The sequence below is a fragment of the Calonectris borealis genome, chromosome 4, assembly GCF_964195595.1.
Source record: "Calonectris borealis chromosome 4, bCalBor7.hap1.2, whole genome shotgun sequence".
NCBI classification, from domain to species: domain Eukaryota; kingdom Metazoa; phylum Chordata; class Aves; order Procellariiformes; family Procellariidae; genus Calonectris; species Calonectris borealis.
In genome coordinates, this window is record NC_134315.1 from 51,515,129 (window position 1) to 51,542,833 (window position 27,705).

Below are 27,705 nucleotides of genomic sequence, written 5' to 3' on the forward strand. Positions count from 1 at the left end.
CACTCACTGCTGATTTATACAGTGGGAATAATGCTGATCATTTTTTGTAACCTGATTAACTGAATGACTAATTAATGAGAAACAGAGTAAACATTGGGGAATCTGAACAGAAGGAACTGAGAGATTTGTCTTAGTAGAAAAATACTCATCCTCCTCCTAACCTCCTTTTTTCTCCATGGTACAGCAAGGATGCTCAGAAACAGCTGGCTAGAGCAGGGGCTCACACGCTTATTTTACTGTACCTTGTTTCTTGATGCTGACTTTGATGCTTCCCTTTGGAAAGATGATGTTGTACTGACTGAGGGACTGCTCCCAAGTGCTAAATCACGATGTCACTCCTCTCCCCCACAAAAACCACCCCACGACAAAACAACAACAGACAATGAATGAAAAACATTTCAAGTAAAACATGTGCAAATACAGACCAAGACACACATACACATATGGATCTTATTTTCTCAACGTTTTGGCTATGTGGTATTATCTTGGGGCAATGATAATATCACTGGGTATTTGTTTTAAAAAAAAAATTGCGAGAGAGTAGAAGCAAATTTCCTAAGTATCTCAACTGCAAAATTTGCCAGCTGGGTTAAAAAAATTTATAGTATACTAGAAATATGGACAGCAGGATAGAGAGACGTTTGTTATATGCCCCTGTTCCCTTTAAACATGCTAAATCTTAATGTGTTAAAATGAAAATATTGTTGGTGAAATTCTAGCTAAAGAAATAGCAGCATAATAATTTACTACTTTATAGAGTTTAGCATTAACATATTTGTGTAAATATTCAGGATTGCATTTAGTAACACCACAAGTGACAGATTTATAATCTCATGAATGCTTTAACGAACTTCAAGAGCAGAAACATTCTGTTTTAATGCTGCATATACAGAGTTGTCAAAAACAGCAGAGCTAGAAGCACTGGAAAACTATTTCAAAATTACACAAGGAATTGTTGGGGATCATCTGATTTTTTACTTGCCTTTCTGAATCACAGCCTAAACATAACCGTCCACCTCACTCCAGACTGAATCTGCTATAGGTGAAGGGTTTGGAGGCCTATAAACTTTCCCCTACAAATCTCATATTGCTCATTTCCTGTCAGCTTGCATCATAAAATGTCACTCTGGCTGAATCACTATATACCCTTACTATAAACATGCCCATCTGCTCACTGGTGGACAACTGCGAAGTGAATACTCGCTGAAGAAATACTAAACAGAAAACCAGAGACAGACTTCCACAGGTGCTCCTTCTCCTCATGCACTTCCCACCCATCTTCTCATCTCCCACGTGAACCCACTCCTACCCTTGGGGCCTCCCTGGCCCAGGCAGGAGAAAACTGGTGTGACTTGCCCAAATAAGGGGGTACTGAATGAAATGGAAATGTTTGCTGAGACCTTCAGAAAGGATTTTCAAAGGAGATCAGTTCCTGCTGCCTCCTGATGGGAAAGAATTAATCCAGTACTGAAAGTCGACCATTAACACGATGCTAAAATGGTCCCAGACATGAAAGAAGAATAAAGGAAACTATCTAGACCCTGCAGGCTTAGCCAGGGCAGCGCAACATGGATTAGAAGCGGATGCCTTTTTTCCTGACGTAAATGAGGGATTGCTCTCGTGTCTGCTGAATGTATAACCATGGGGCCAGAGCACTGAGGTGGCAGGGAAGGGTGACTTATTTAGGGGGAGCCCCCTCAGCCGTGGATTTGGTGAGTTTTCAGCAGTTTCTCTTGGATTTTGTCAAGGGATTAGATCCTCATGCTAAGGTATTTAAGTGAAAACAGCCGAGGAAGGGAAAGAAACACTTATTAGTGAAGATCTTGCTTTACACATCTGGGGAAATAATCCGAAACTTCGTGGCTTTCAGTGGAGATGGAGCTTTACAACTGACTGCAAAGGGAGCAAAGTCAAGCCAAGACGGACAACTTTTTGACCATCTTACCTTTCCTACTTCTCCCCAGGGATGAAGAGCTCAAATCCTACCAAGGGCTGAATGATCTGGTCTGAGTGTTCAATCAGAAGGAGCAGCAAGCACTCCACTTTAAAATAGTGCCGCCAAAGTCAGCTGGAGCACTCTTCTTGACATAAAAAATGCACTTAAGGGCTTGCCTGGTTGGGTTGGGCACCACACACTTTGCACACACCAAGCGCCAGCAGATGCAGCTACACGTGGTGGATTGCTTGCCTCCTTAGAAATCTAACAGCAGGCTTGCAGAACACAGTTGCATGCACTTTTGCAGCCATTTAAAGTACTATTTTGCCAACTAATCCTCCCAACTGAAGTGGCAGCTTTTGTTAGAAGACTGGAAACAAACAGGATAAAAATGCAAGAAATTAATTGCATCTGAAATAAATGGGTTGTTTTGAAACTATTAGTTTTTGCAAAACCCTGCAAGAGACCAGTTTCTGTAGCTCTTCAGGGAGTGAAATCTCCCTGTTCAGAAGTCATCAGAATGCACCTACATTATATTCACAATCTTGAAATTGCACCTTTATAATTTTACTTGACTTTGTAACTTCCAATTTTAATTTAATTTTATAATTTTAATTTTATAAATGGACTTGCTTTCTCTTCTGCATCAAGTGAACAGGGCTATGTATTCTACCACCTAGTGGGGGAAGAAAGGGAAAAGCCTTTTGCATTCCTGTCCCAAATATGTAATCAAGCGAGGAACAGCATTACATCCTCATCATGCCAGTGCTTGTGTTCCAGTGCAAACATTTAAGTGCTCTGAGCTGACTGGTTCTTAAAACTGAAAGCGCTCTGTCAAGAAGGCATTAGAGGGAAAAGGTGAAAAAAAGGAAAAAAAAAAAAAATCTTGTAACCCTGAATGACTAGGTTAATAGGTTGTATGTTTTATTTGAAGACAATACTCAGTTAAAAACCATAAAAAACATACTACTAACGATGACATGTTTCACCAGAAACCAGTGGAAGGGGTAATGCCAGAAATCTCCCAAGAATGAGTTTGGTAATAGTTTGCCTGCCCAGGTATCCCTGGCTACTTGAACTAAATAAAAATCCTCTTCACTGCCTATCTTTGATCATCAGAGAAGCCTTATCACTGTTACTTAAAGGTCCCATTTTTTTTTACAGTTGTAACAATACAACACTGGCTAGCTATACAACATAGGACTATATGCAGCTGCAGTTTGCACAGCCCTCTAAGACCTTTGGAAATGAAAGGTCCTCGTTCAAAATTATTATTTTTGTTGTTACTGTAGGTTTCATAAACCTATTTATTCAAGAAGATGATAAAATTGGCAATACTGCAACTCAAGACTGACTAATCTTTAATTGCATGAGTTATTGCTCAGTTTAGTGCCACAAAAATCTAGCAGGACTATACCTAAACACACTAGGAATTCTGTTCCAAAGCAAAACATAAACAACATTTTATTGTAATACCCTGACACTTGTAATTTTATAAATGCACAGCAGTGCAGATATACTGTCAGAGACTTAATTGTTCCACGTAACACTGCCCAATAAAAAATAGCTATTTATGATCCTGAAAATCTGAAAAATACAACACAGATCAGATAGCTAATCAGAAGACTCAACTAATTTCTCCACCCATTTCTCTCTAACTAGCGGATTCTATTGATCAACAGACTGAGACTCTTCCAGACCTTCACTGGGTTAGGAAATTAAACTGAAGCTTGGATAAAAGTCTTAAGGATTGTAACAATAGCTGGCTGCAAAGAAAACCTGTAAACCCCAACAAACCTCAACTTAATTGGGAATCAAAAAAAAAAAAAAAAAATATCAAACCACATAGTTCTTTTATAGGAAGAATATTTTTTTTTTTTTTTTTCTGAAGAAAGTCCTTCCAGGCAAGGCATCAGGAACCTGACATTTCAATTTCCCATTGAAATAGAAACTGTTCTAAGATAAATTTTCTATTTTGTGAAAATTGCACAGGTTTCCAAAGAAAAACTCCCCACCATTTCTAAGTATAATCCTACTATATACCTGAGCAATGAGCAAGAGGAGGTTTTACAGTCCTAGGAACAAATCAGGGACTGGAATGCAGCTTGCAAAGATTTCCGGCTCCCTTACTTTCCAAATTATGATCCACTGAGAAAGTAAGCTAAGAAATCCTTTTACCTGGCACAACTTGTCTTTCCCAATGACTGAGCAATCTTTGAAAGAAGAAATATAACTGGGGTGAAGGTATTCCTGTGCCTCCTCAGTGCACATACACAGCAAGAATGGCAGTTCAGTTACCAACAGCACTACTGAATCACGTCTCTTTTTCCCATCTCCAAAATTTATTAACTTTTGCTTTCCTTAAAACAGGTTTTCTTTGAGCTGCTGCTGCAATCTATACCTGATTGAAATGCTGCTACTCCTTCTGAAAGTCTGTAGCATTGTGGATTTCCCCTAGCTATGACCAACATGGTAGACAAGATGCAACTTGCTCCACTCGAGCTGTTTTTCCTTTCCAATACACCGCTCAAAGAAGCTTGATGCTTTCATGACTTTATCTGAATGATCCACATATTCTTGTTTTCATTTTAAAAGAGCAGTACTTCCTGCTTTTAGAAATCCACTGATTTTATGGCCAAAGTGTGGGAAAATCTTAAGATATCCAGACCATGAAGTGTCAGGAGTCATGCAAGTTCGGGAAGATGGTAAACGTCACCAAGTAAACGAGAGGAGGTATGTTCCCATATTGGGATGGGATGGCATGAGCTACTACTCCCCTGTTTCTGGGTATTTGCTCAAAATTAATGATTTAGGGTTGATGATGACTTCAAAAAAGATGATTATGAGTGGATAATGTGAAGCAACAGGCACCTAAGCCATCTCAAGAATGACCAAAGACTGCAGGGAGAAATAATATTCTCACAATACCTTTAGGCACTTTAGACACTAACTAAAAATAGGTTCCTGTTTTTCCAGTTGAGATTTCAGCACCAAAGTAAAAGCCTGAAGCCATGAAAAAGAGATAAGAAAAAGTAGGGCTAATTTTGTAATGCAGTAAGCTGGAAAGGCAATACTAGACCACTGAGAAAACTGCATTGTTCGATATTGTACTTTTTGATGTCTTTCCTTATTTTTTTAAACCACTGTCACTGGGTTTCAAATTTTGATTCAAGTTAGTCCTTCTCCCTGTATAAAAAGTTTCATGCTTATAGGTGCTCTTTCCAAACTCTTAACCAAGAAACACCTGGATCAGCACCACTGGCTTTGACCATCACGAGGTTAATCTCTTAACACAATGTAAAAATAATTTCTTCCTATAAGTACCTCCATCCTCATTTTGGGAACCTTACCTTTGGGTAAGACTAACAGCAGCATTCCAACCAAAAGGAGGCATTAATGCTTGTCCAGGGAAAGTGTCTCAATAAACCCTAGCCCCACACTAGACACCTGGGAGAACACATAAGGAAGGTCACATTACCACAAGCACTGTATTAACCTAGAGGAAAAGTTATCTCCACATTCAAGAACGTAAAAGAAAGGATGGCAAAGAAATATGGACTGTGGATGGGCTACAGCGTGTGTGCACAGTGACTGGAGGTGATGGAAGGCCATGTATGAAGAGTGCTGCAGCTTTTGCACTTCACTACAGACTGCCAGCCTTTTCTCTGGACTGGGAATGAAAAGCTATCAGATTTGAGTACAGGAAGAATAGTGGGACAGGGCTGTGGGCATTTGGGAGAAAAATGTTAACATGTAAAAGAGAAACAGGAGAGAGACTGAAGGCAATCATGGCAAAGGTAGCAGCGTAGTGACTCAGGGTGAAACACTGGCAATAAAGCGAGTCATTTGGGGGAGGGGATGACAGAAACATCCCAGAAGGAAGCGAGCAAGGTCATCTAAATCTCTTCTCTTCACCCTCCTGCTGCTAACAATGTAAAAGCAAAAAAAGCCATTTAGATAAATGCAGCTGAGTTTGGTAAAGGGCAAGTCCTCATTTTCTTCCCTTTCCTTGCTGTCTGCTCTCCCATTTCACCACGGTTCGTGCTGGAGTGCAACACACTTTAAAATCAACAGGGCTGCAGTTTATGAGAGCACTGTCCTGAGCATCCTACATTTTTAACTCCTTCCAACAGGATTACTTGGCAAATCTCTCTCCAGCTACCTGTAGATATGAATTCATCAATGACTTTTCAAGAAGCAGTAACTTTGCTTACAAATGGCTTGCTATTTTCTGGACACAGTGATGCAGGTCACGCCAAATAATTCTCTGATGCACTTGTTCTTTTATGACGTGGATGGGTTATCTCCTACTGTATGTAACAGTTCATGCATTAGCAAACTGGCAATCACTTTTCTCTACTGAATGTCATTTATTACCATTTGGTTTTCTCTTTGAGTGCACCACCTCTAATTTATTATATAAATTGGCTAGGATAGGGGATATCTGCTAGGATACAAGAAAAGTAACCTTTGGGAATAGTATAAAGCATCCTTTCAAAGAGCGACCTGACAAATCTCAACAACCACTTCTTATGCAGCTTTGCTACATGAAGTTAGCTGCTTGTATTTCTTGCGTTTGAGTATTTGTTAAGCTAGAAAACTTCCCACCCAAATTAGATGGACAAGGGACAAATTTTTGCAGCTCACTGCAGAATTTGGAAGCTATCAACAAGATCCAAAGACACAAACACAATGTAAGCCCTTGTGTTTAGTCAAGGCTCATTCCTCTCAGGCAGTCATCTGTCTCCTGAGGCAAAGCAATGGGCAACATTTTTCATCTCACTTGAGTAACGATATCTTTCAGGCTATTTTGTTGGAGTAATTCTGGTTGTCACCGTGTACTTTGATAGCTCAGACCTCTGAACTGCTGTGGGAAATCTCCCAGGTCTCCACCTTTGTGCATTCCCAATTACTAGTAAGTCCTTAGAAGTGAAAGACTATCTTGGCTTTTGCAACTGGCTGAGGCTTGAAGGAGATGGAGACATATCTGAAGTCTTTCTTCTGGGCTCTTTAAAGTACCACATCTTTTTACAATTACATTGTTCTTAACCTGTGTTTGTTACCGAAGCGACCATCACCTGCTAAACATCACTCCCAGGCAGATCATTTCCATTACTGAGAAGCTACTGTGATGTCAGTAATATATATTAGGGAGGACACTGCAAGTCATCAGTCATTCTATCTCCTTCCACAGAAGCATTTTAGGTGAATGTTAGTAACAGCTAAAAGACTAAACAGCTAAAGACTTCCTCACTAATTCACCACATAAGAAAACAACCAACTCTTCTCAAGGCAGCTGGGTCTGACTCATACAGATTGCCCTGCAGTTCAGATTCAACAGACCCTCCTGCGATACACTGCAAAGGAAGAGATATTTTCAGCTGATTTCACTTGACTGGCAGAACTTCGGCTCACATCAAACTTCTTGTTCTGCCAAGGTCAAAGACACTGTATTTTTATAACTTATTTTCTGACATTTCCATTCCAGCCCGTGAAGGCTAAGGTGATTTCATTAGTGGGTGCTTGCAAAACCCTACCAAGGGAAGGCATGTAGTTCAACCCTCTCAAACTCAAGGGCTCACACCTTGGAAGGGAGTAATTATCTGCACAGCTAACACACAAAAGGAGTAAGGCAATTGCAAACTGTCTTCACGACCATTTCCTGCACAGACTTCAGCAGAGATGGCACAAGCCAGAACAAGGCACTTTCGGCTGCCCTACTTATTTTTGTCAAGTTTTTATGAACTTTAGAATCCTCTGATGTTACACATATGCCCTCTCCCCCCAAAGATATTATACTTTAGTTATATCACTTTTATTTAACAGCTTCAATGTACTTTCTTCAAGTAGTAACTACTATTTAATGCTTGTCTTCAAGTGCACTCAGAAATGGCTGTTCTGAGTCAGAACATGTGATTTTTAAATTCAGGTACCTGTTCGAGACAAGCAGACTTCATAGCGGCAAAGGCTAAAGACCTGATACTGTCCTAAAGTATGAAAGTTCATCATCACTGATGTACACCATAAATGATCACCATGTCAGAAAACTTGAATACTTCCTTGAATTATTCTGCCTCCTCATTTAAAAACATTTAATTTTTAGCAGATATATTTCCTATATAAATAACAGTGTGTAGCTAACAAAGAATAAAGATGTTTAATAGAATCAATTTCTAGACTAGTAATGAAAATTAGCCTATTAGCAGAATCGGTTTGTAAACTGTATACCAATCAATAACACAGAACATTATTACAGCAGTGGCTGCCCCCCACTTACCTAAAAGATTTCTGAATTGAAGCCTGCAATAAGCCTGCACTATTGATTTGCTATAAGAAAATGAAATATTAGAGATACTCACTTTTACCAAAATAATTCTTGCTAGCTCTTCACATACAGGCTTTTCTTCATCCTTTTTCAAACCTTCTAATTCAAACAAGGTATTGTAATTTTCCAGCATTTTTGTCATTATCTTGTTGCAGATCTCCTGTTCTTTTATACCTTCAAATCCAGAGGGCACGCTAAAATTGGACAGAACACAAAGCAGAGCATTATAGGTACTCAATATACAAAAGTTTCTGCACAGAGTCTCTGTAACATTTCAGTTGTGGATACAGGCTGGCTAGCAGGCACAGGAAACATTGTCTTGGAAAGGAGGATTGTGTCTATGGTGGTAACAACTATCATGGTTTGTTTGCAGTTTTTCTTACTGATATTAAATACCGTATCTGCTGGTCAAACTATCTACTCCACAGAATCTAGGTAGACATGTAATTGAGACAACCACCAAATGAGATACCACCAACTTTGCTAAAAGTTGGATTCATGACAGCAACACAGACAGCTCGAGGCATTTAAATGCTCTGAACCGTTAATGGGAAGAGTCAGATTCCTCCAAAAACTGGTTTATGATGACTTCAAAGTTATACAAGAAGGATCAGTCAAAAAATTAAGAAAACCCACATGCTGAGCAGAACACTGGAAGTAAGAGTTAAGCAAGATCTTCGCAGCTTCAGGTGATCCCATGCTCTACACCAGATTTCTTAATCTAATTTTTGAGCTGCCATCTCTTTTGAAAGTAGGCTCATAACTCACGGGGCTTTTTAAAACATGGAGATGGAGGCTGCCTTCTTTAGAACAGCCTAAAAGACTCATATAAAAAGAGGTTTCTAACCTCCACTTTCTGGGAGAATAACCAACTACTTGGCTGCAGAAGAAGCAACTTCTTGCTCTCTTGAAACAGGCCCCTGTGCAGCCAGGAATTGCTTGCCACAAACCTTAAAGGCACACACAAAAGAAAAGGCAAGATACCAATTTGGAAGAAGCATTGTATTCCAGTCTATGCTTCTTTGCCTTCCTTATGTGTTTCACACAACCCTGTCATGTGGTAAAAACCACGTATTACTCACAACAGAGCACACAATTAACTAAAGCATCTAATGATCATCTGCCGGAATGTAGGCTTTCTGTTTTATTGGACTTTGGTGCCCAAAACTGACTTAAATTCCGTTGTAATGCAAAAGTAAGATCTCTGAAGAATCTTCTTCAGTGTTTAAAATACTTCATCCAGTGTTTGCCATTGTACAGCACTTCCAGCAGATGCACTCTCCTCTCAATAATCCACAAAGAGGCTGCATGGATGTGAATTTTCTAAAGACCTTAGAAAGTGGCAGAGACTGCAGATCAGGAGGTACAGAAAACACAGGAAAGATTTAAAGGGAAGAAGCAGGGGAGCAGAAACCTGAAATGAAAAAAGTTTCAAGTATTTTTTGGCTAAGGACAAGTAGTGATTGTATGAGAGAAAAAAACAACCCAACCCTCCAAAAATTAAACAAATGCCATCTGAGCTATTGTACAGGGATGTAACTTGAAAGTAAACCATTGTTTACTATAACCAGCAAATTAAAATTTACAAATAACTATGCACTGTAAAACTGTAACTATAGTTTATTGGGGCCAGATGTGCATTTCAACAAGAAGGCTCTGAAAGCAGATGGCCCCAGAAATTTGCCATCAAAAAGTGCCTTGTTGTAGGGGTTGCATCCCATTGATCCTTCTCAATATTTTACTCTCTGCAGTACATCTACATGTCAACAGGGAGAGGTTGTCAACTGCAGCAGAATGTATCTTTGTAAACTCCAGAGGAGAATCTTTACTGCTCTCATTTCAACATTCAATACATGTTGGAGTCGCAGGACCTGAAGTTTAAAGGAACTGGATTATTTTACACTGCAAAACATTGCCAACTGTAAAATGGGTCAGTCTCAGCTGCCTTAAATAAATCCATTGATTTAATTCGTGTGGAACCTGGCCTCAGACTAAATAAAGAAAAAATGGGACAAATTTTATTGACCGATGTGCATGCATACTTGGGCCAATTCACTTTAAAGAATGTCACATATTCACTAAAAGATAGCAACTGGCCTGAATAAAAGAAACCGTACACATGCAATAGACCCATGCATTTTCATTTCTCCATTCCATTCAAGGAAAGCCCTCTTCCCATGCTAAATGATGTTGGCTAAATGAGTTGGCACGGTGCCTGATAATTCAGGCAAATCCTGACTGTTATCTTCCTGATGTGTTTCTCCAAAACAGGGTACCACTGAAATAAGCCTGGCTCCCCTATGAACTCATTCCTAGGAAATGGACTGAAAACGTACTAGAGCAAGTTCAAGTCAAAATAAAGACTCCAGATAGCTTCAATGAGTTTTAGAGCAGAACCTTGACTTAAACCACATCTGCTGGGAACTACAGCCACTACCTCCCTACTGGCAACAGGTAACACCAAAAAACTCTTCCTGGTTGAAAAACAGCCCAGCCTATAAAGTTTCCACAAAGCACACAACAGTATTTAATTTCTGCACAATTCCATGGCTTTCTTGCTCTCCCTTCCCCACCTTTTTTTGTCAGTTAAAGTTTATTAAATCAAATCTGTGAAAAGTCCAACATCTTATTCTGAACAATTCTACATGTATGGTGAGATGCATATGCAGAACACAAGGCTAAAGCTTATGGTTTTAGTCTTTTTTATCACCTCTCTCTGAATGTAACCAAGCAGAGCAGCATGAATTGTTTTATTTTAATGGCAGTGTAACATACTTTATCCATTGCCATCTCTCTGCCTCTTAAACAGGCATATTTTACCAAGTTTCTCTTTTTTTTTTTCTTTAATTGCTGTTATTAGGCCTCCACCACAGCAAAGACTATTATACTCTTTGAGCTATCCATGGTAACCTTTTCCTTGCAATAAATCTTCACCTCAGCATATATAAGTAGTTTAGATTATGAGCGCACATCACCCTGCATATTTATACAAGTTAAAACCCATCTGTTGCCACATGGCATGATCCACAGTCTGACTAGACTTTTCTGAAAATGTGCGTAAAAAAAGAGTATCTTACTTCGGCTTTTCTTAGTCTGAAAAGTCATAGTATCTACAAATTTCACTTCAACTCACTAGAAAAACCCAGTCCTATGAGAAGGTATTCTCTCACACTACCACTTTCATGATCCACACCCTACTCCTTGGAAATTTTTCCATATTCTTTTGTGAAGACCTTGTTAAAACATTACAGTAAAAATGTGTTCATAGTCATGGTTCCTTTAGGTCTAATTTGCATGTTAATTAGGCACTAAAACTGTGTTGCTTTTAGAGTTAGATGCACATCTTACTCCAGTTACAAAATCTCAATGGCGGGACTTGATCCCCTTACAGCCACGTATGTACGAACTACTTCAGTAGCAGCACCTGAAACAGCAGCAGAACATCAGTTTCACTACCAGAAACACATTTTCTAGAAGGAAGGCATAAGCCTGTAATTTCTGTGGTCATTTCTAGACGAAAAAATGTTGATGAGTTCAGTTCTATCTTAGAGATTTAAGCTGGAAAACTCCCACTGAGTTCTCGCAGTAGCTTGCAAAGTCACAGATATATAGCATAGGCAGTGACAGAAGCAAATTCTCTAGTGTCTCCCTCTTAGATTCCTCGGACACCCTGCCCTTCCCAGAGGAATGCTCAGTGATCTGTGCGCAAAGCACAGCAGCTCCACATTAAGTATTTGGAAAAAATGTGCTTTGTCTAGATGAGGCACTAGCATTAACAGTATCTGACGCAGTCAAGCAAGGCCGAGGGCAAAGGTGCATTAGTACCACAAGTTTTACAAGATATTAAAGATTGAAATTATTGGTGAAGCCACTATAAAGCAGAAAAAAAGTAGTTCTCAAAGTTAAAACATTCCTTGGGAATAGGATCAAGCTGTTAGCCCTTCATTTCAAAATATGACACCCAGCAGTATTTCACACTTCTGCACAATGTCCTACCAGCGCGCCTGGCCCGCCCACTGCAGCTCCATGCCATTCATGTCCATGCAGTCCAGCGCTCACTTGTTTTTTGGCTCTTCCAGACCACTAAGCCAAGAGTGTGTCTGCTTCCATGGGGATGCTCAAGAAAGCTAATCTCAACTGGGTTAAACCACATCAAAGCCCTGTGTCACAACTCTTACTCAGAACTGAAGTGACCTGAAGTCAGATCAACTCACTGTGAATGAATTACTTATATTTCATGCATTAGTTAAACGAATTTACCTCAGGGTCCCTGTAAACAAGCTGTAACAGGCTAAATGCAGAGTGGGCTTCTGAGAGAGTGAATCTCCAGACTCTACTGCGAGTGGTACGGTAACACATTCACACACGACTGCATCCGGCACGAGACAGGCATCACTACAGGGCTCTGTCACCATCCACCACACCTGAGAAACTTGCTTCAAGTGGAAACGAGGGCCAGGAGGACTTGGGACGTAGTCATCTGCCTGTAATGAGCTGGACTGAGATCACTGAACTGATTTCCCCAGGCAACAACTGCTGACAGCTCCCTGTCACAACTGAGAACCAGCAATTTCCATGTGAAACAGTACGTCTCATTATGAATTCCAGGCGGTGTTCGACCCCGCCCTGTCTGAGATGATGAATGCACATTACCATTTCCTTAAGTGGCTTTGCAGAAGTAGCTTGCATGGAATGACAGCACCATAATCCTAATTTACAAACCACTAAGGGCTATATGCTCTGTCTTCTCTGACTGCTACTTCTGCTGTTTGTACAGTACCTTTTGTAGAAGAGCACCACAAAGTCACCTTACAATTCTCCTAGGGCATTCTGCAAGAAATGAAAGGACTCAGAGGACAGGGAACACTACATGGGTTTTTTGTTTCTCCAGCCCTCGCAAAACATTTTCATTAGTACCTCAGATGCCCGTGAGCCCCTTAACAAGCAAAACTGAAGGTTTTGAGAGCAGAGCTGCAGTAATCTCAAGAAGTTACAACTTCAGGCAGTCTGCTCTGTTGCTCTAGACAGTCATTACTGTGTCTATAACAGATGTGACCTCATGGCCACAATTCGGCCCTGCACTTTAGCTGATGAAAGTCTTAATACACTGGACCACAAACTGGTGCAGCTGAAAACAGGCACATAATTGTGTCTGCAGACTCTGCTGCAAGATCAGAGGCTAACAGGCTAAAGATACAGCAACACTAACTTGAGGCAGGTGTTCATCTCAGTGTGCGTGTCATTTACATGCTCTGCATCATTTACAGACTTACACCTCACCAGTTTGGACCAAACGCAAAGACACATGTCACTACTGAGATTTTACAGAAGTGTCTTAGCTTCTGAGGCACTGGAGAATCCCATGAGGCATTAACTGCCCACCTTTTAAAATCTGTTCCAGATTATTTTCTGTAACATCAGATTTAGGAGCCTAACTCGGTAATTCCATCTGTCTACGTTACTTGCAGTAGATGCATAATGCAAAATACAGGTAATGCAGGTAACGCAAAGCAGAGTGATGCTGCCTTTAGTGACTGGCTTAATCTATATGCAAAATATTTTGCTCCAGCAAAAGCTCTATGTTTCATCAGGAAATTGCAGTGATAGCCGGCATCTTTGAAAGTGACCTACACAAAGGGAGACAAAGGGCAGTCCATAGCCTCACACCCGCTCACAAAGTACAACACTCATCTCCAAACATTTCTAAACAGAGGCTTTTCGAAAATGCTCCTTGTGATTGTATTTGAGCTGTAGTGTTGAGCTCAAACACCTTTTTGTTTTGCACGTATTCGGAAAAAGATCTTCACTAAGAGGGTGGCCAAGCACTGGAAGAAGGTCCCCAAGGGGTGGTCATGGCCCCAAGCCTGTCAGTGTTCAGGAAGCATTCGGACAACATACTTAGATACATGGTTTAACTTTTAGGTTGCCCTGTGTGCAGACAGGAGTTGAACTCCATGATCCTTGTGGGCCCCATCCAACTTAGGATATTCTACGATTCTATGATTGTAGTTTTTTCTGTGAAACTGCTCCTCCACTTAAATTCTGGGTGTATGCTTTATTTCCAATCCTCAATCAAGATCAGAAGAAAGAACATTTTCAACCCAGAGCGGTAACTTATTTTCATGGAGTTTTTCAATCAAAAAACCAAACCAAACCAAAACAAAAAACCATAACGAAAACACAGAGCATTTCCTATTGAAATAATCACTATTTCATTCAAGAGATGAAATAGGAAATATCATAATACCTGACACTGGACAGATCATAAAAGAGAAACTTTCTCAACAGGAACTTTAAGGGGTGGGTGTTCACTAGGAGAACGGAAGACTTGAAATGGAATTTGGCCAGAACACTCCACTTACGAAGAGAGCAATGCATCTTTAGCAATCTTCAGTTTATTTTACATATAGGCCATTCAATGGACTCCAGATGACAAAGCTGAGCACACAACAGAAAAGAAACAGGAGAAGAAAACATGAAAATATATCACAGAAAGGCTCGGCAATGTAGCCCCTTATGCACTTCCCAAAGAGGAGGCAAGCACTCATGAGTATTTAATATAATTACTGATGAGAACATTTATGGCCTTCCTATATTAAGCTTGATGCTTTAAACTTGCATCATAGGGCGTAGCATACTGAATTCTTACGAAAAAGAACTCCTTTACCCTGCCGGCAAAGGCAGTATTTAAAATCTATACAAACCCTGTAAGAAAGATTATGTTGCATGCTCCAATTTGCAATAATGAATGTTAGAACAACAATTTTCAGAACTCACTTTGACCCCGATCCTGGACTCACATTTGTTTTTGAGACTGATGTAGGATTGGGACTGCACTGCCTGAAAACAAAGTCCATTCACACAGTGTTTCAAAGGCCAATATTACTCACTGAGGAGTTCTAGTTCAGCTCCTCTGCTTTCACTTCAGCTTCATATACACAATCTGTGTAGGCTCCAAGGCTGCTAGAGACCGAGGTAAGACATTCACGCAGAACTTTAGATCAGATTAATTCTTACAAATTCAGCACCACATTAGAAATCTTTTTGAATCTCTGAAATACCTACAGCTACCCTACAGACGATCCACATTTTCTCCCTACCTAATGCTTTCTTGTACAACTCTTCAGGTAACCTCTGTTACGTAGTCATCATACAGAAATAACTGCATCTAACTCTAGCATTTTAACTGGATACCTGCATTTGCCAGCCACTTTTGGGGAGATGGAGCAATCCCCCACAACATGCTTAATCTCCGCTGGAATGAAACACAGTCAAGTTAGTGAGGACTTGAATGATGGAGGCCACACACAGAGATCATTCTTTGAGAGAGAGCTGCAAAAAAGGGTGCAAATGGATCCTCTGCTTACTCTGTAACTGGTAGACCTCATGTCTCTTACCATCCCAACCAAAGGACAGAATGAGTGCAGCAGCCCCTCTGATACCCAGCTCCAAGAAAGCAGAGAGGAGGAGAGAAAACCCAGCTGGTCCTCTCCTTCCTCTTCAGCACAAGCTGTGAGAGCCGAGCGGAGACACGCAGCAGGCCATAACTAAGGCTACGGCTCTACTAGAGCTGAAATTCAGGTCAATGGACAATAACTTCCTCCAAGAATAACTACACTGCAAGTGTTAATACTCCACACAGATTAGCCCAGTGACAGAAAACTATTTATGTTCCTATACCTTCATGCTCGTTGTTCCTCAAGGGCTGTATTTCTCTGTATACTTGACCTTTGGCTTCGATCACAATAAATCTGAACAACCTACGTTGGAAGAAAACAGTGCACTAAATCTCAAACCATCATATTTTCCTTTTTTGAGCTGTTTGACCTTGCCCTTTATATTTTCCTATATCTTACATCACGCTTCATTACAAGGAATGCAAATAGCCATTTTCTCCCCTTTTCTATTCATTAGAAATACAGAAAGCACAAGATAACCTTTCATTAGAAAAGCACCAGTGTAGTTTGTCAAACAGCAAGTAAGGAAGCAGGGGAAGTAGTGGATAAGATAAAAGTAATAAGGGTTGAAAGTTTAGGAGATGAGATAAATTACTGAGAACACGATGTAGAAAAATAGAATGAGATTAAGAGAATTAAAATGAAGTCTAAATGTCTGGAAAGTGGCCAACAGTGAGATTTATTCAATTGTTAAACAGCTTCAGTTACGGAGTAGGAGATAATATGTTTAAATAGCTAAAATGTCACTAAAAATACCTTGTAGAAAGCAATCCTTCACTATCGGCAGATGGGTTTTATCTTCTCTAACACTGTGCATTAACTACACAGACTCCGACGCTGATTTTAGACACGAGTGTGAATTTCTGACAGAAAAATCTCAGATCTTCCTGCTTCAGCAGGGTAATTGCTGACAAGTTGGATGCTAAGCCTTCTTTCCTTGTCCCAGAGAAACGTCCCATATACTGCTCTGAACAAACAATGCAAAGCAAGAGGAGCGTTCACTTCAACGACCTGCTGATATTTAATTTCTACAGCTAGTCTCTCTAGGGGCTGCCTGTAGCCAGTAGTAAGACAGCCCTTGCCAAGCAGGCTTCAGGCAGCCTTACTCTGGAGTTCTGAATTGCATTCTGAGGATCTCTCTCTGGCTGCTTGGCCAACCAACTGGCTAAGCCCAATGCCTAAAATTCAGTGCTGCAAGTTTTTTCTTCCTCCTATCAAATCTTTGTTGATACAGATGGTCACAGTTCCAGCAATTTAAGACTGCATCCATTAACATGTGAGAAAAGGGTATTTGAACTGTTGCTCACAGTTGTGTCTGGACCACAATCCTGAACTACCTTGAAAAGATCAAGATCTGATGAAACACATAGCTGAATTACCAGATGGTGAAACTTAGTTTAAATAAAAACCTACATCCATAATTCTGACACATTTGGGTCTTCTAAAAAAACACATTAGCAATTTGTTAAGTGACAAGCCTTGCTTTCATTGCCTCTTTTGCCACATGAGCATTTATTTCAATGTGTGTCACAACTGCAGGGCTGGCCACAAGAGTCCTTGTGTTTTCATCTCCAGTGAATTCTGCCTTTCTCAGTCTTCTGCAATGGAATGATGTGATTCCGCCCCTCTTACACACAGGGCCTGTACATTACAAAAATTGTTACGTCTTTTCGATGTCATCTTAGGAGCAGAGATCAGTTGAGGCAACAACTCTGCAGCTTTTAAGTATGCTTTGGTCTTACGAATGCCAATTGCAATTCCACACTGCAACTCTCTGCATTCTACACCAAAAAGTATGCAGAGCTAATTTTTAAACTTTCCTGAACAAAGTGATGAGTAAACTAAAAATTATTCCAATAGCCACTTGGGAGTTTGAGTCATAGAGATTTAGCCATTGGACTCAGATTCTTCTAATTTATTTTGTTTGTTCTTAACTGCACTAATACATTTAGATAGAAATTCCCAAACTGCCCATACAAATGTAATCTTTAAAAATTGTTTTGCTTTTCCTTGTCAGAAATTTGCGGTATTGTGCTTCCACTAATTCTCATACTTATGCATTGCTGCACACACTGCTGTCTTTTGAGTTTTCTTTCTTTTGGAGAGGAAGACAATTCTTTTCAAAATATGCTTTATCTTTTTGTATTAACACAGTGAATGCTTTAATCCTGACACATTCACCTTCATCATCCGTGAGCAACATCTTAAGATGAGGCAGCAGTGTAGTCACAAGGACAAGCTTTGGTTTAAATGTCTCATCTCTTCATGTTCTTTCCCTAATCAATGGAAAAAGATATGCTCCTTTCAAAAAGAGAGCAGGCAGCATCTAGCCTAGGTATGTGGGACTGGCTCAGTACATTACAAGGAACCTAATTTCTGTTTTCTCTCTTTAAAGAAGTCTACTTCTTTCCACTGGCCACAGAGGAAGCCTAGGGAGATAGTCTCATTAGGCAATTAATCTAAGCTAAGTCTCATTAGGCAATTGAGTATTATTCCAGAGCGAAATTTTAAAAGGATCAATACAAATCCAACATTTGCTACAAGGAACCCACTTGTCTCTTTCCACTGATACCACACATCTTTCAAGACTGATGACTGAACTAAACTCCCAATGTGTCTCCCATGTCTTAGATCTTGGACGCCAGCCAGCGGGTGTATTACAGACAAGACCAGGGTGGAGGTGCTAAGGGTGCACTGCATCACAGCAGTGACTCAAGAGAAACGTTCTCGCTCAAGCGTGTTCTTGCACCTCTTGTAACTTTTCTTGCTACTGTTGCAAGCTCCACTAGCATGTACAACACGTTTTCTTTACCACAAGCACCAAGGAACTGGGCGCAATGGAAGAAACTAGTAAAACTAGCGAGTTCAGTGAGAAGTCTCAAGAGGCTTGGAACCCCATAACCTCCAGACCAGTTTCTGAATGTACTATAAGGATAAAGAGACCAGAATCATTGGCATCTTGAGGACAGACACCAGATCACAAGGCCAAATCTGCAGAGAGTATACAGTATCCATCTCCAGAAATTACACAGCACCTGGGTGCTGCATACAAGTCCTTTTTCCCTAGGTATCCTTTCTCAAAGCCTTCTGCAGAGAAGCATCCATATTATCTAATAGCAAAGGAAGAAAGCTGTATGAGCACAAGTCTCCTTGCACTTATACAGTCTGAAGGCCTTTCATTGTTATACTCCTGCTCTGCTGTCGACGCAGCAATACAAATTTGACCAACTGTTTAGCAAAATAGCAAGAGGAGATGGGAGAGCAACTCAACTCCCATTCAGCTCAAACAATAGCTTTAGCACTAAAATTTAGCATAAAGCCCCAGTCATCGCCTCCATTTGATCACACTGACAAATTAGGGCTCTGAGCTACATTTCTGGCCATCTGCTCCGTTACACTCTCCGTCAACATATGGGGAAAAGTGAAAACCCCAACTTACTGAAAGCAGTTTGGTCCAAATACAGTGGCAAGATTGCAAAGGTTCATCCTGTTCTCTACATGATGTTCAGCAACCTTTATGAGGAACTGGCACAGATACTTCAGCAGGCAGTAATGAGCATCAGGCAGTTCTTTAAGGAGTTCTTTCAAGTTACTTTCCTTCTGCATGTCGTTTCTAGTGTCTAGGAAAAACAAGAGAAGAAAAAACATATGTATATGGTTTTCTACTTTGCTGGCAATTTACTTACATGGGTGAGCAAGCAGTGGGATCTAAAATTCAATCTTATTTCTGTTCAGAGACACAGAATCCTCCAAACCCTCAATTTTCCTCAGGGAACCTGCACCTTTCTCCTAAGGCTCACCTTGACCACCACTGGCACTGTTTCATGTTCACCTTTACGTTGTAACTGTTTCCCTGAGCAGAATCAGCAGTGGTTATAGCTAACAGCATTGGAGCTAACAGCATGTTTATTCCCACACAGTACGTAGCTGTATCTGCTCTAACTCCAGCTCTACCAGATCTCCTGCTTCCATGCTTCTCCTGGATGTTATCTCTGCTTCCCAAACCTCTTCTCATACTCTGTTTTAGTTTCCCCTCCCATGAAAACCTTCAAAAAGAAGCAAGCAAGAACAGTAAAACAAGCAGGCTCCGGAAATGCAGGTGTTGCTAGAATAACAGTACTACAGTACTTTCTGTGGGTACATTTTATGAAAAGCTCAATTTTGTATCTTTTGTCAGAGTGACAACTCTGTACTAAGTCTTAGGCGCGGAGTGCTGCTTGCAGAAAAAAGGCTGTTCAGGGCAGTGTTACACTCCATAACGAGCCAAAACTTGGCCTAATGTTAAGAGAGTAGCCTTGTTATACTGTACAATCTTCTGGAATTTAAGTATGGATAAAAGTTTCCCATACTGAACTGAGTAATATCAAAGTATGACTAAGGTCAATTTTCTTTCATGCAGGTTTTTGTTGTTGTTGGTTTTTGTTTGTTTGTTTGTTTTTAAAGCACAAATCGCATGAACTTCACAGATGCTGTGTTTATACAGACCCAGGCAGTGAACACAAGCTTGGCCTCACACACAGCTTTTGCTCAATTGTGTTCTGCTTCTGGAATTGAACTCAAAACCTGCAAAATTCTTTGCTCCCCTCCTCCACCCCAAAAAACACTTTCCAAAAAGTAATTTGCATCCACCAAAATCTTGGATTTACATGTTAATAAAAGCAAAGTTTTGAAAACAATTCAGCATTTCCTTCCCTTTATGACAAAACAGGATACCTTAATACTTGGAAATAGGCATTTCTACTCTCCACCAAAATGAAATTTCACTGAAACCCTCACATATGCAGAGTTCTTGGGTTTTGGTGCAACAGCATTTTCAGACAGAAGACCTCAGGCCCTAAAGGTTTTCCTCACCAATTTAATTATAAGCAGTGTCCATTAACATGAGGGCAGCTATGCATTTCTAGTACTTTTTTTCTTTATTTAACAGCCTTATAGATTGATGGTGTTAATGCTGCAAGGCTGCTGTTGGGTAATTTCTTTTTCCTTAGAGATATACTTTAAGGTTTAAAAACAGTTCTAGTGGTTGGAAGGATGTCTTTATTCCACAAAGCCAAAGTGAGCTCACCCTAAATGCTAACCCTCGGTGTTCTCTGTAACAGATTGCCTTGTCCCAAAGCAGCTGCTGGCTTACCATGGGAATACAGACATCCTCCCCATGCTTAGGGTAACAAGGTTATTTTTTCATTCAGAGGACATTATGATCCTTAGCAAGGAGATTCACCCAGCATTCAGTCAAACCCAAACCTTGCTCAGTCTTCAAGACTTGGTTTTAGTCAAAAAGTTGTAACAAAACAGGCTGCATGTGAAACAGTTCAGCAACTAGTTGCTGCCTCTGCTGTACACCTTGCTACCAGCACGCAGAGGAGAAGACATCCCATGTCTTATGTTGCAGGAACAAAGAACATTTTACATTTCTCCAACATTTTTGCGAGGAAAAAAAGGGAGGCACAAAAAAAAGGGAGGCACAAAAAAAAGGGAGGCACAAAAAAAAGGGAGGCACAAAAAAAAGGGAGGCACAAAAAAAAGGGAGGCACAAAAAAAAGGGAGGCACAAAAAAAAGGGAGGCACAAAAAAAAGGGAGGCACAAAAAAAAGGGAGGCACAAAAAAAAGGGAGGCACAAAAAAAAGGGAGGCACAAAAAAAAGGGAGGCACAAAAAAAAGGGAGGCACAAAAAAAAGGGAGGCACAAAAAAAGAAAAGCTTTGAACACAGTGCAAGGAATGTATAAAAGCTTCAGAAGTTTCCTCTTCATTTTTACTTTTCATTTCCCAGAAATGTTCCAGGGCTGGATTGCACAGTATTCCAAGGCTAGAGTACTTTGAAAAGTGGTTAGCTATGTAAATTAGCAGTCTGTATAAAAATAGCTGAAACTGACTCCTGAGAACTCAACCATTAAGTCGCAATATGATTTCTGTTTTACAAACAGATATTTCTGTGGCTAATAAACAGGATTTATCCCGCATATAGTTGGGGAAACAAATGAGTTTTGTATGTACGTACTTGCCACTTCACACAGTTGAACTTGTGGGATTTCATCTGCTTCCAAGCTTAGGTTTCCTGCCTTACATGACATACATAATATAGCGCATGGCGAGAGAAGCCTTTTTAAGTTTTATACGCATGGAGAATTCATTTTTATGTATTTGTTTTGGTACCACAGACTTAATATGAATTCTTTCATGTCAGCAGGCCAATGTTTAAAATGCCAGTCAAATTACAGGGCCAAACATTTCAACCAACTGATTAATTTTATCCTTTTCTTCTACAGCTCAGAAATTAGCTCCTTCATAAAAGTCAAATATCAAATACGCATGAGGCAGATAAGCAAAAATCTTATTTGCTTATTTATTGCATGTATTTCTTTCAAAATTTTTTAGAGCTATACAGAATAAAAACAATCATAACTTTGCTACTATGAATCAGCTTGGTAACAGTAAGAAATCTGATTTACCATTTTCATTTCTGCAACAAAATTTCAGGATGCTTCTGAAGGCTGTATTGAATGGAATAACAATAAGGAATTTAATTGTATTTGCACTGACTAAAGTGGACTGGACAGTCTCTGACTTGATTACCAATTATCTTTTCGTGAAGCTTAAAGAAAAACAAAACACAACTAATTTCCACATAGCCAGAACATTAAAATTCACCTCCTAACATACTTTTCTTTAGATAACAAAACAATTAGCACATAGTGTTTTCTATTATAAATTGCTTGCAGTTATGATAAGGAAAGCCAAAGCCATCTCTCAGAAAAAAATCACCTCTTCCACCACCATCACCCCACTACCTAATTAGGGAATGCCCTTGAGAACTAATTGCCTCTCTGAGCCTCCCACTGGGGCTTTAGATTGACAGGTACTTTTCCGTTTACTGAAGGATTTTCCATCCTTTTCAAACTAGAAAGGTGCTAATAACCTCCACAAAACACTATGAACATAGGTTTGCACTCTGACAACAAACAAAGCTATTGGCCTCATGGCATCAGTTGTATTTGGTGGGTAGGATGTCGATGTTCATTAACCATGATATATTATGTGGTGCGGATCAACATCAGAGATGCTTATCGCTGGGTGCAGCCAAACCTTTGTTCATTTCTGTACCTTCAAGAACAGAGACAGGTAGCAGATCATAAGATCTTGAGAAATTACCCTAATTGAAGGACACAGAGACGCTGAACAAACAACATAAGGCAGCAAACCCCATTTACTGAGCCATGAAATTCCTTGTCCTTATGAAACGGGAGAAAAAAAGTATGGCTTTCCTCTCTTTCCTCCTTTTCCAGTGAAAAAGCAAGGGAAGGAACTCAAGCCTTTCTCCCAATACAATCCAAAAATCAAAACTAATTTGATAATTCTCCTGCTGCTGACACTTTCATGGATTTCAGCTTTATTTTTAAAAATTACTATTACAATTCATGGTGAATTTAGAGAGTGACACGCATACACAGTATTCCATGCACTTTGTACATTTTTCAGGACAAGTATACATCTGCTATCCATGACCATATTACTCCAAGTAAAACATCTTTTCAACTTATTAGAGAGCAAAAATAGTCTTGAGTCACAACAACCAATTGCTTGGAGCATTCCTCCTCCTTTTGTCCACCTGCTAGACAATTTTTCAATTTGCTTCAAAAGTCAATCACTAAGGTTTACTCAGCTGGTACTGACCATCAGAGAAACACTAGAGCACCAGAGCTGTTTATGCTACCATGCAGACAAGCATCAAGTGTACCAAAGCCCTAAGCTTATGTACATGCCTAATTTTGTGAAGTACAAGCTGTCCCGTGGAAGTCAAGACTACCAAGTGCAGGCTTTCTTATTCGGTCAGATTAAAGAGGGCAACATGAAGCTAAGCATACACTTCAGTCTCTGCAGCATCCTGAGACAAGACAAACGAGCTTTTCAATAATGGAAACAGCAGAGTGCCAGTTTTTCAAAGGCAATTCAAGAACTTATATTCAAGCCATATTTCCAGATATGCCCAGCTACCAACACACTTGTGGTTTTCAAGCACAGTAGATGAAGGTCTTTTGAAAAATTTGCCCAATGCAGCAGAGAGGAGAAAGGAGTAAAAGAAGAATAAAGGCTAAGGGGACGGTGCTCTCAAGGCAGAGTCAAAGACATTTGCTTTTTTATTTTGGGACCCTGCCAGAAGCCATGTGAAGCAGACGGCACTCCAGCAAAGGTCTGCAAGAGAAGCCTAGCTAGATGAGCAGCCAGGAAGGGCTTGAAACCAGGGATGAGATGGTGGTTTCTGGGCTGAGGAAGGGAACAAAACCAGCAGCCTCAGGCCACGTCTAGGCTTAGCAGCCGGAGGACACAGAACACAGCGTGACAGGCAGAGAGCCAAGGAAGCCAGCAAGGGTCGTGTGGCACCTCAGAACTGAGCTAGGGACTCTCTACTGAAGAACAAGTCAAGGAGACAACTGAAAAGGACAGGCAGTCTCTCTAAAAATGTTAATTATCTAGAAACAGGAGCCTCAACAGTGTAGGAGGCACAGACACATTTGCAAGGGTGTTTTCAGTCTCATTTAATTTCAGTATACACCCACAGATCACAACAAGAGGGACATATTTTCCAACGGTTCATCCTATGTCTGAACATATTGAGTTTCTTTGACATGCTACAGACACGATCTAATTCCCCAATTCACCCCTCTTCATGCTACTCTTTCCCCCTGCAGAGCATGCTGCCTGAACATCACTAAAGGTATGAATGCCTCCAGACAGGTGTGTGTAATTGCTTTGCTCATGTCTCAAATGGTCTGACCCCAAACAACTCCAGCCTGGAAGCACTGAAACCGTATCAGCACGGTGCCCTGCCCTAGCTAATTATCTCTGCTGTGAGGCGAGGAAGAGAGTCTAGGGCTCAGTGTCATGCTACCAGGTCTGCATAGCTTTCAGCTGCCTTGCATACTACCAGCTTGGAGAGCAGACAGAAAAGCTTGCATCTGTCTGTAGCTATCAATGTGCCATAGGAAGTTAATCTTCGGCACACAGGCAGCAGGTTGTACGTTGCAGTACCACTGCACCCACCAGGCTGTTGGGGGAATCAAAGCATTTCTTTCCACCTCCACAATCTATGGGAAGTGGGACTCCAGTCTCTCCCTGCTAAGAAGCATTCTGCTTCAGACACGATCCTGCCTTGGGGTGGGGAATCACACCTTGTTGCCATCAGCAGCAGAAATGCTGGAAGTCCTCATCATAAGAAGGTTGTCATCACAATCCAACTTGAGACCCCTTGCTCTCTATCATTAAGGCACTTTACAGAGCTGTATTTATGCTTCATTTCGATATATTGGAAGCAGAGCACTTTCACTTCTTTTGCAGCTCTGCTGAGTGTCATCATCTGCATAAGAAATCCAGTTCCAAGAGTTTTTACTGCGTAACAAACATCTTCTGCATGTGGAAAACAGAACTGTTATTTCTCTAGTTTGGAACTAGTCTTGATAACACCAAAATGACAATAAAAGCCAAAGGAAAAGGTTAAAATCATGCCACAAGAGCCTGGAGAACCACAGGCAACTAGTGAATCTGATTCGCTGCACCGCTGCAGTTACCATGGTTAAAGGGTCAGCTCTCATCTACTCATTTTCACACTCATTTATTCATTTTCACAGTCACTGTTCAGGTTGAAATTTGACTTCTAAAACCCCCCAACACAACCTATATTTTTGGTTCTGCTTGTTCACGTAACTCAAACAGCTGCTGGTTAGTAAGCACTCCCTGACCTGTTGATCCAGAAGGGAGCTGCTCCTTCCCTTCCACCACCTCCCATCCCTCTCCCTGAAACTAGCAGGGCTGTTCACAGGCACCAGACAAAACCTTGCCAGCCGTGGCAGGCTGCGAGCAGGAGGAGATGTGTGAGATAGAACTCACATCTAGCTGCTGCCCACTGAAAAATATAAATTCTCTAGGATGGAGCAATGTCAAGAAGCCATGGTCATCAAATAGCATTCAACTTAATTAGACTGAGTACCAAAGGAAGACAGGAACCCACATTTCACTGTATCCCTGCTGGAGGAGGGAACGCAACAACAATGACAAACAACAAATTCACATAAGGGAAAAGCTTTCTGTATGCTAAAAAGTACAACAGCAACCTGTCTTGCTGAAAGCAAGTGATCTGTGAAAGGGGATAAGAGCTGTGCATCAGTTCCTAGTGTGTACAAACGTCTTAAGAGTCAGTGATCACGATATAAAGATAAGGAATGAAAAGCCAGAAGGAATAAACAAGCTCAAGCAGGGATTGCTCTATGGGAGCTGCTGATTTCTTCCAGCTGAGGTTTCTGAAAGAGACTTTCACCGCTCTGTAAGCACGGCCTGTTTTGCACGGGCAGGCACAGCTCTGCTCTGCAGTGAAGCCTCAGTCACAAAAGAGATTGCGACGGGCATTTTTTACCCCAGGACTCCCTCCAAGAAGCAGCCTTCATATTTGTCAGGCACTCTTGAGACCGGCCAACACAAAGATCACTATCATTGTGTCCCTGGCCTGCACTTGCTATCTCTGGTCAACATAATTTACAAAGGGAGCCTTTCTCAGCTCCCACTGCCACTGCCCTTCTCCAAAGGGCAGAGAGAGAACATCAGGACACACCAAATGGCCTTTAGGATATGCTATGTGATGTTTTCTGGAACTGAATAGTCTTGGCATTATGCTGAACATGTATATAAACAGCAGTGTGTCACTATTTGGGGGCAGCGTGCAGAGCTCAGTTTCACACGACGTTGCACAGGCTGCAGACAGCATGCCAAACCAGCTGCACAGACTTCCTGAACTACCAATGGGTCAGGTTCTCTCTTTTTCATAAAAGGGCAGATTATTTACCTTTTGGTTTGGTGACAAAGACTATACGTGGAATTAAAGAGGGTTACAGCTACAGGTAGAATTTGTAATTTTCAGTCCACCTATTTTTAGCTAGAGGAATCACTCCCTAACAGTTTTTATAGGAAGTGAAGTAATTGTGTGCTACTCTCAGGTCAAGATCTCAGCTGTCTTAAAAAAAAACGCTGATATCAATCCCTGAAAATATTCCAAGGAAACTCTAACATAATCACAAAAACACCATTTCCCATGCAAAGCTGCAACAGGAGGGAATACAGAGGTTGCAACAGAGCTTTTAATTGCCTTCACTGTAGACATGCAGCAAAGTGGTTCCAGGTTCAAAGTTATTTTTTAATCACCTGCTGGCTCAGAAACAGCTTGATCTACTTTCTTCATAGTTTACAAAAAGAACATCCATGCACGCACCCTCTTGGTACCATTTTGCAACGAATACCCTTGTACATACTTTGATAAGTGAATAGATAACTCCTCCAATCCTGCATAGCTGGTTGATCATTTAACTGTAAACAAAGGTCCATCTACCACTTAAGCTAATCTGAACCCTATGAAAGTCATCAGTGCCTTTCATAGCAACTCATTTATGCTGTATTTTCTAGGGCATGAAAAAACCCCCAGCTTTCTTCAAACTTTACAGAAGCCTTCCCCTTGCCATTACAGCCAATCTGGCATTTTTCAAATAAGATTTTTTTTTTCCTAATCGAATTATAATGGGACTATAACTGGAGCTTATTGTGCAATACAAGCAAACTTAGCTATGAAGACATATCACAGTTGGACTGACTTTTGCAGAACTGGGTTCATAAGTTACACCAGTAACTGTTTTTGAAACAAGAAAGCTTGGAGGGTAAATCTGCTAAGTAAGGATATCTATCTCATTTCCACAGAAAATACTGGGGGAATTTTGCATTTCCTGTGGGAAGCAGGAACAAATGAAACTTTCCACAAACAGCACTGTTCACAAAGTACATCAGTATCTCCTGGTGCAGTACACCAATATGATCTTTGTGGGGACAGGGATGTAGAACAGCGAAGGTGCGACTTAAAATTTCCACTTAAACAGTGATTTATAAGAAAGAACATAATTAAATACAGCTCATGAGTCAGACCTGGTGAAATCTAAAAGACCCAAAAGAAAG

The 27,705-nt window shown here is 40.6% G+C and overlaps 1 protein-coding gene across 8 annotated transcripts in view; it reads right to left on the minus strand.

Annotated features, from left to right (window-relative positions):
• The window catches only part of FAM13A (family with sequence similarity 13 member A), a 135,810-nt gene that overhangs the window by 100,908 nt on the left and 7,197 nt on the right, over nucleotides 1-27,705 (minus strand). For all 8 annotated transcript variants that reach the window (XM_075149561.1, XM_075149560.1, XM_075149558.1 and 5 more), the window contains exons 4-5: nucleotides 19,158-19,338; nucleotides 8,296-8,455 (exon numbers count right to left, since the gene is read on the minus strand). In XM_075149561.1, coding sequence (XP_075005662.1) covers nucleotides 8,296-8,455; nucleotides 19,158-19,338 — 341 coding nt within the window. The remainder of the gene's footprint in view (nucleotides 1-8,295; nucleotides 8,456-19,157; nucleotides 19,339-27,705) is intronic.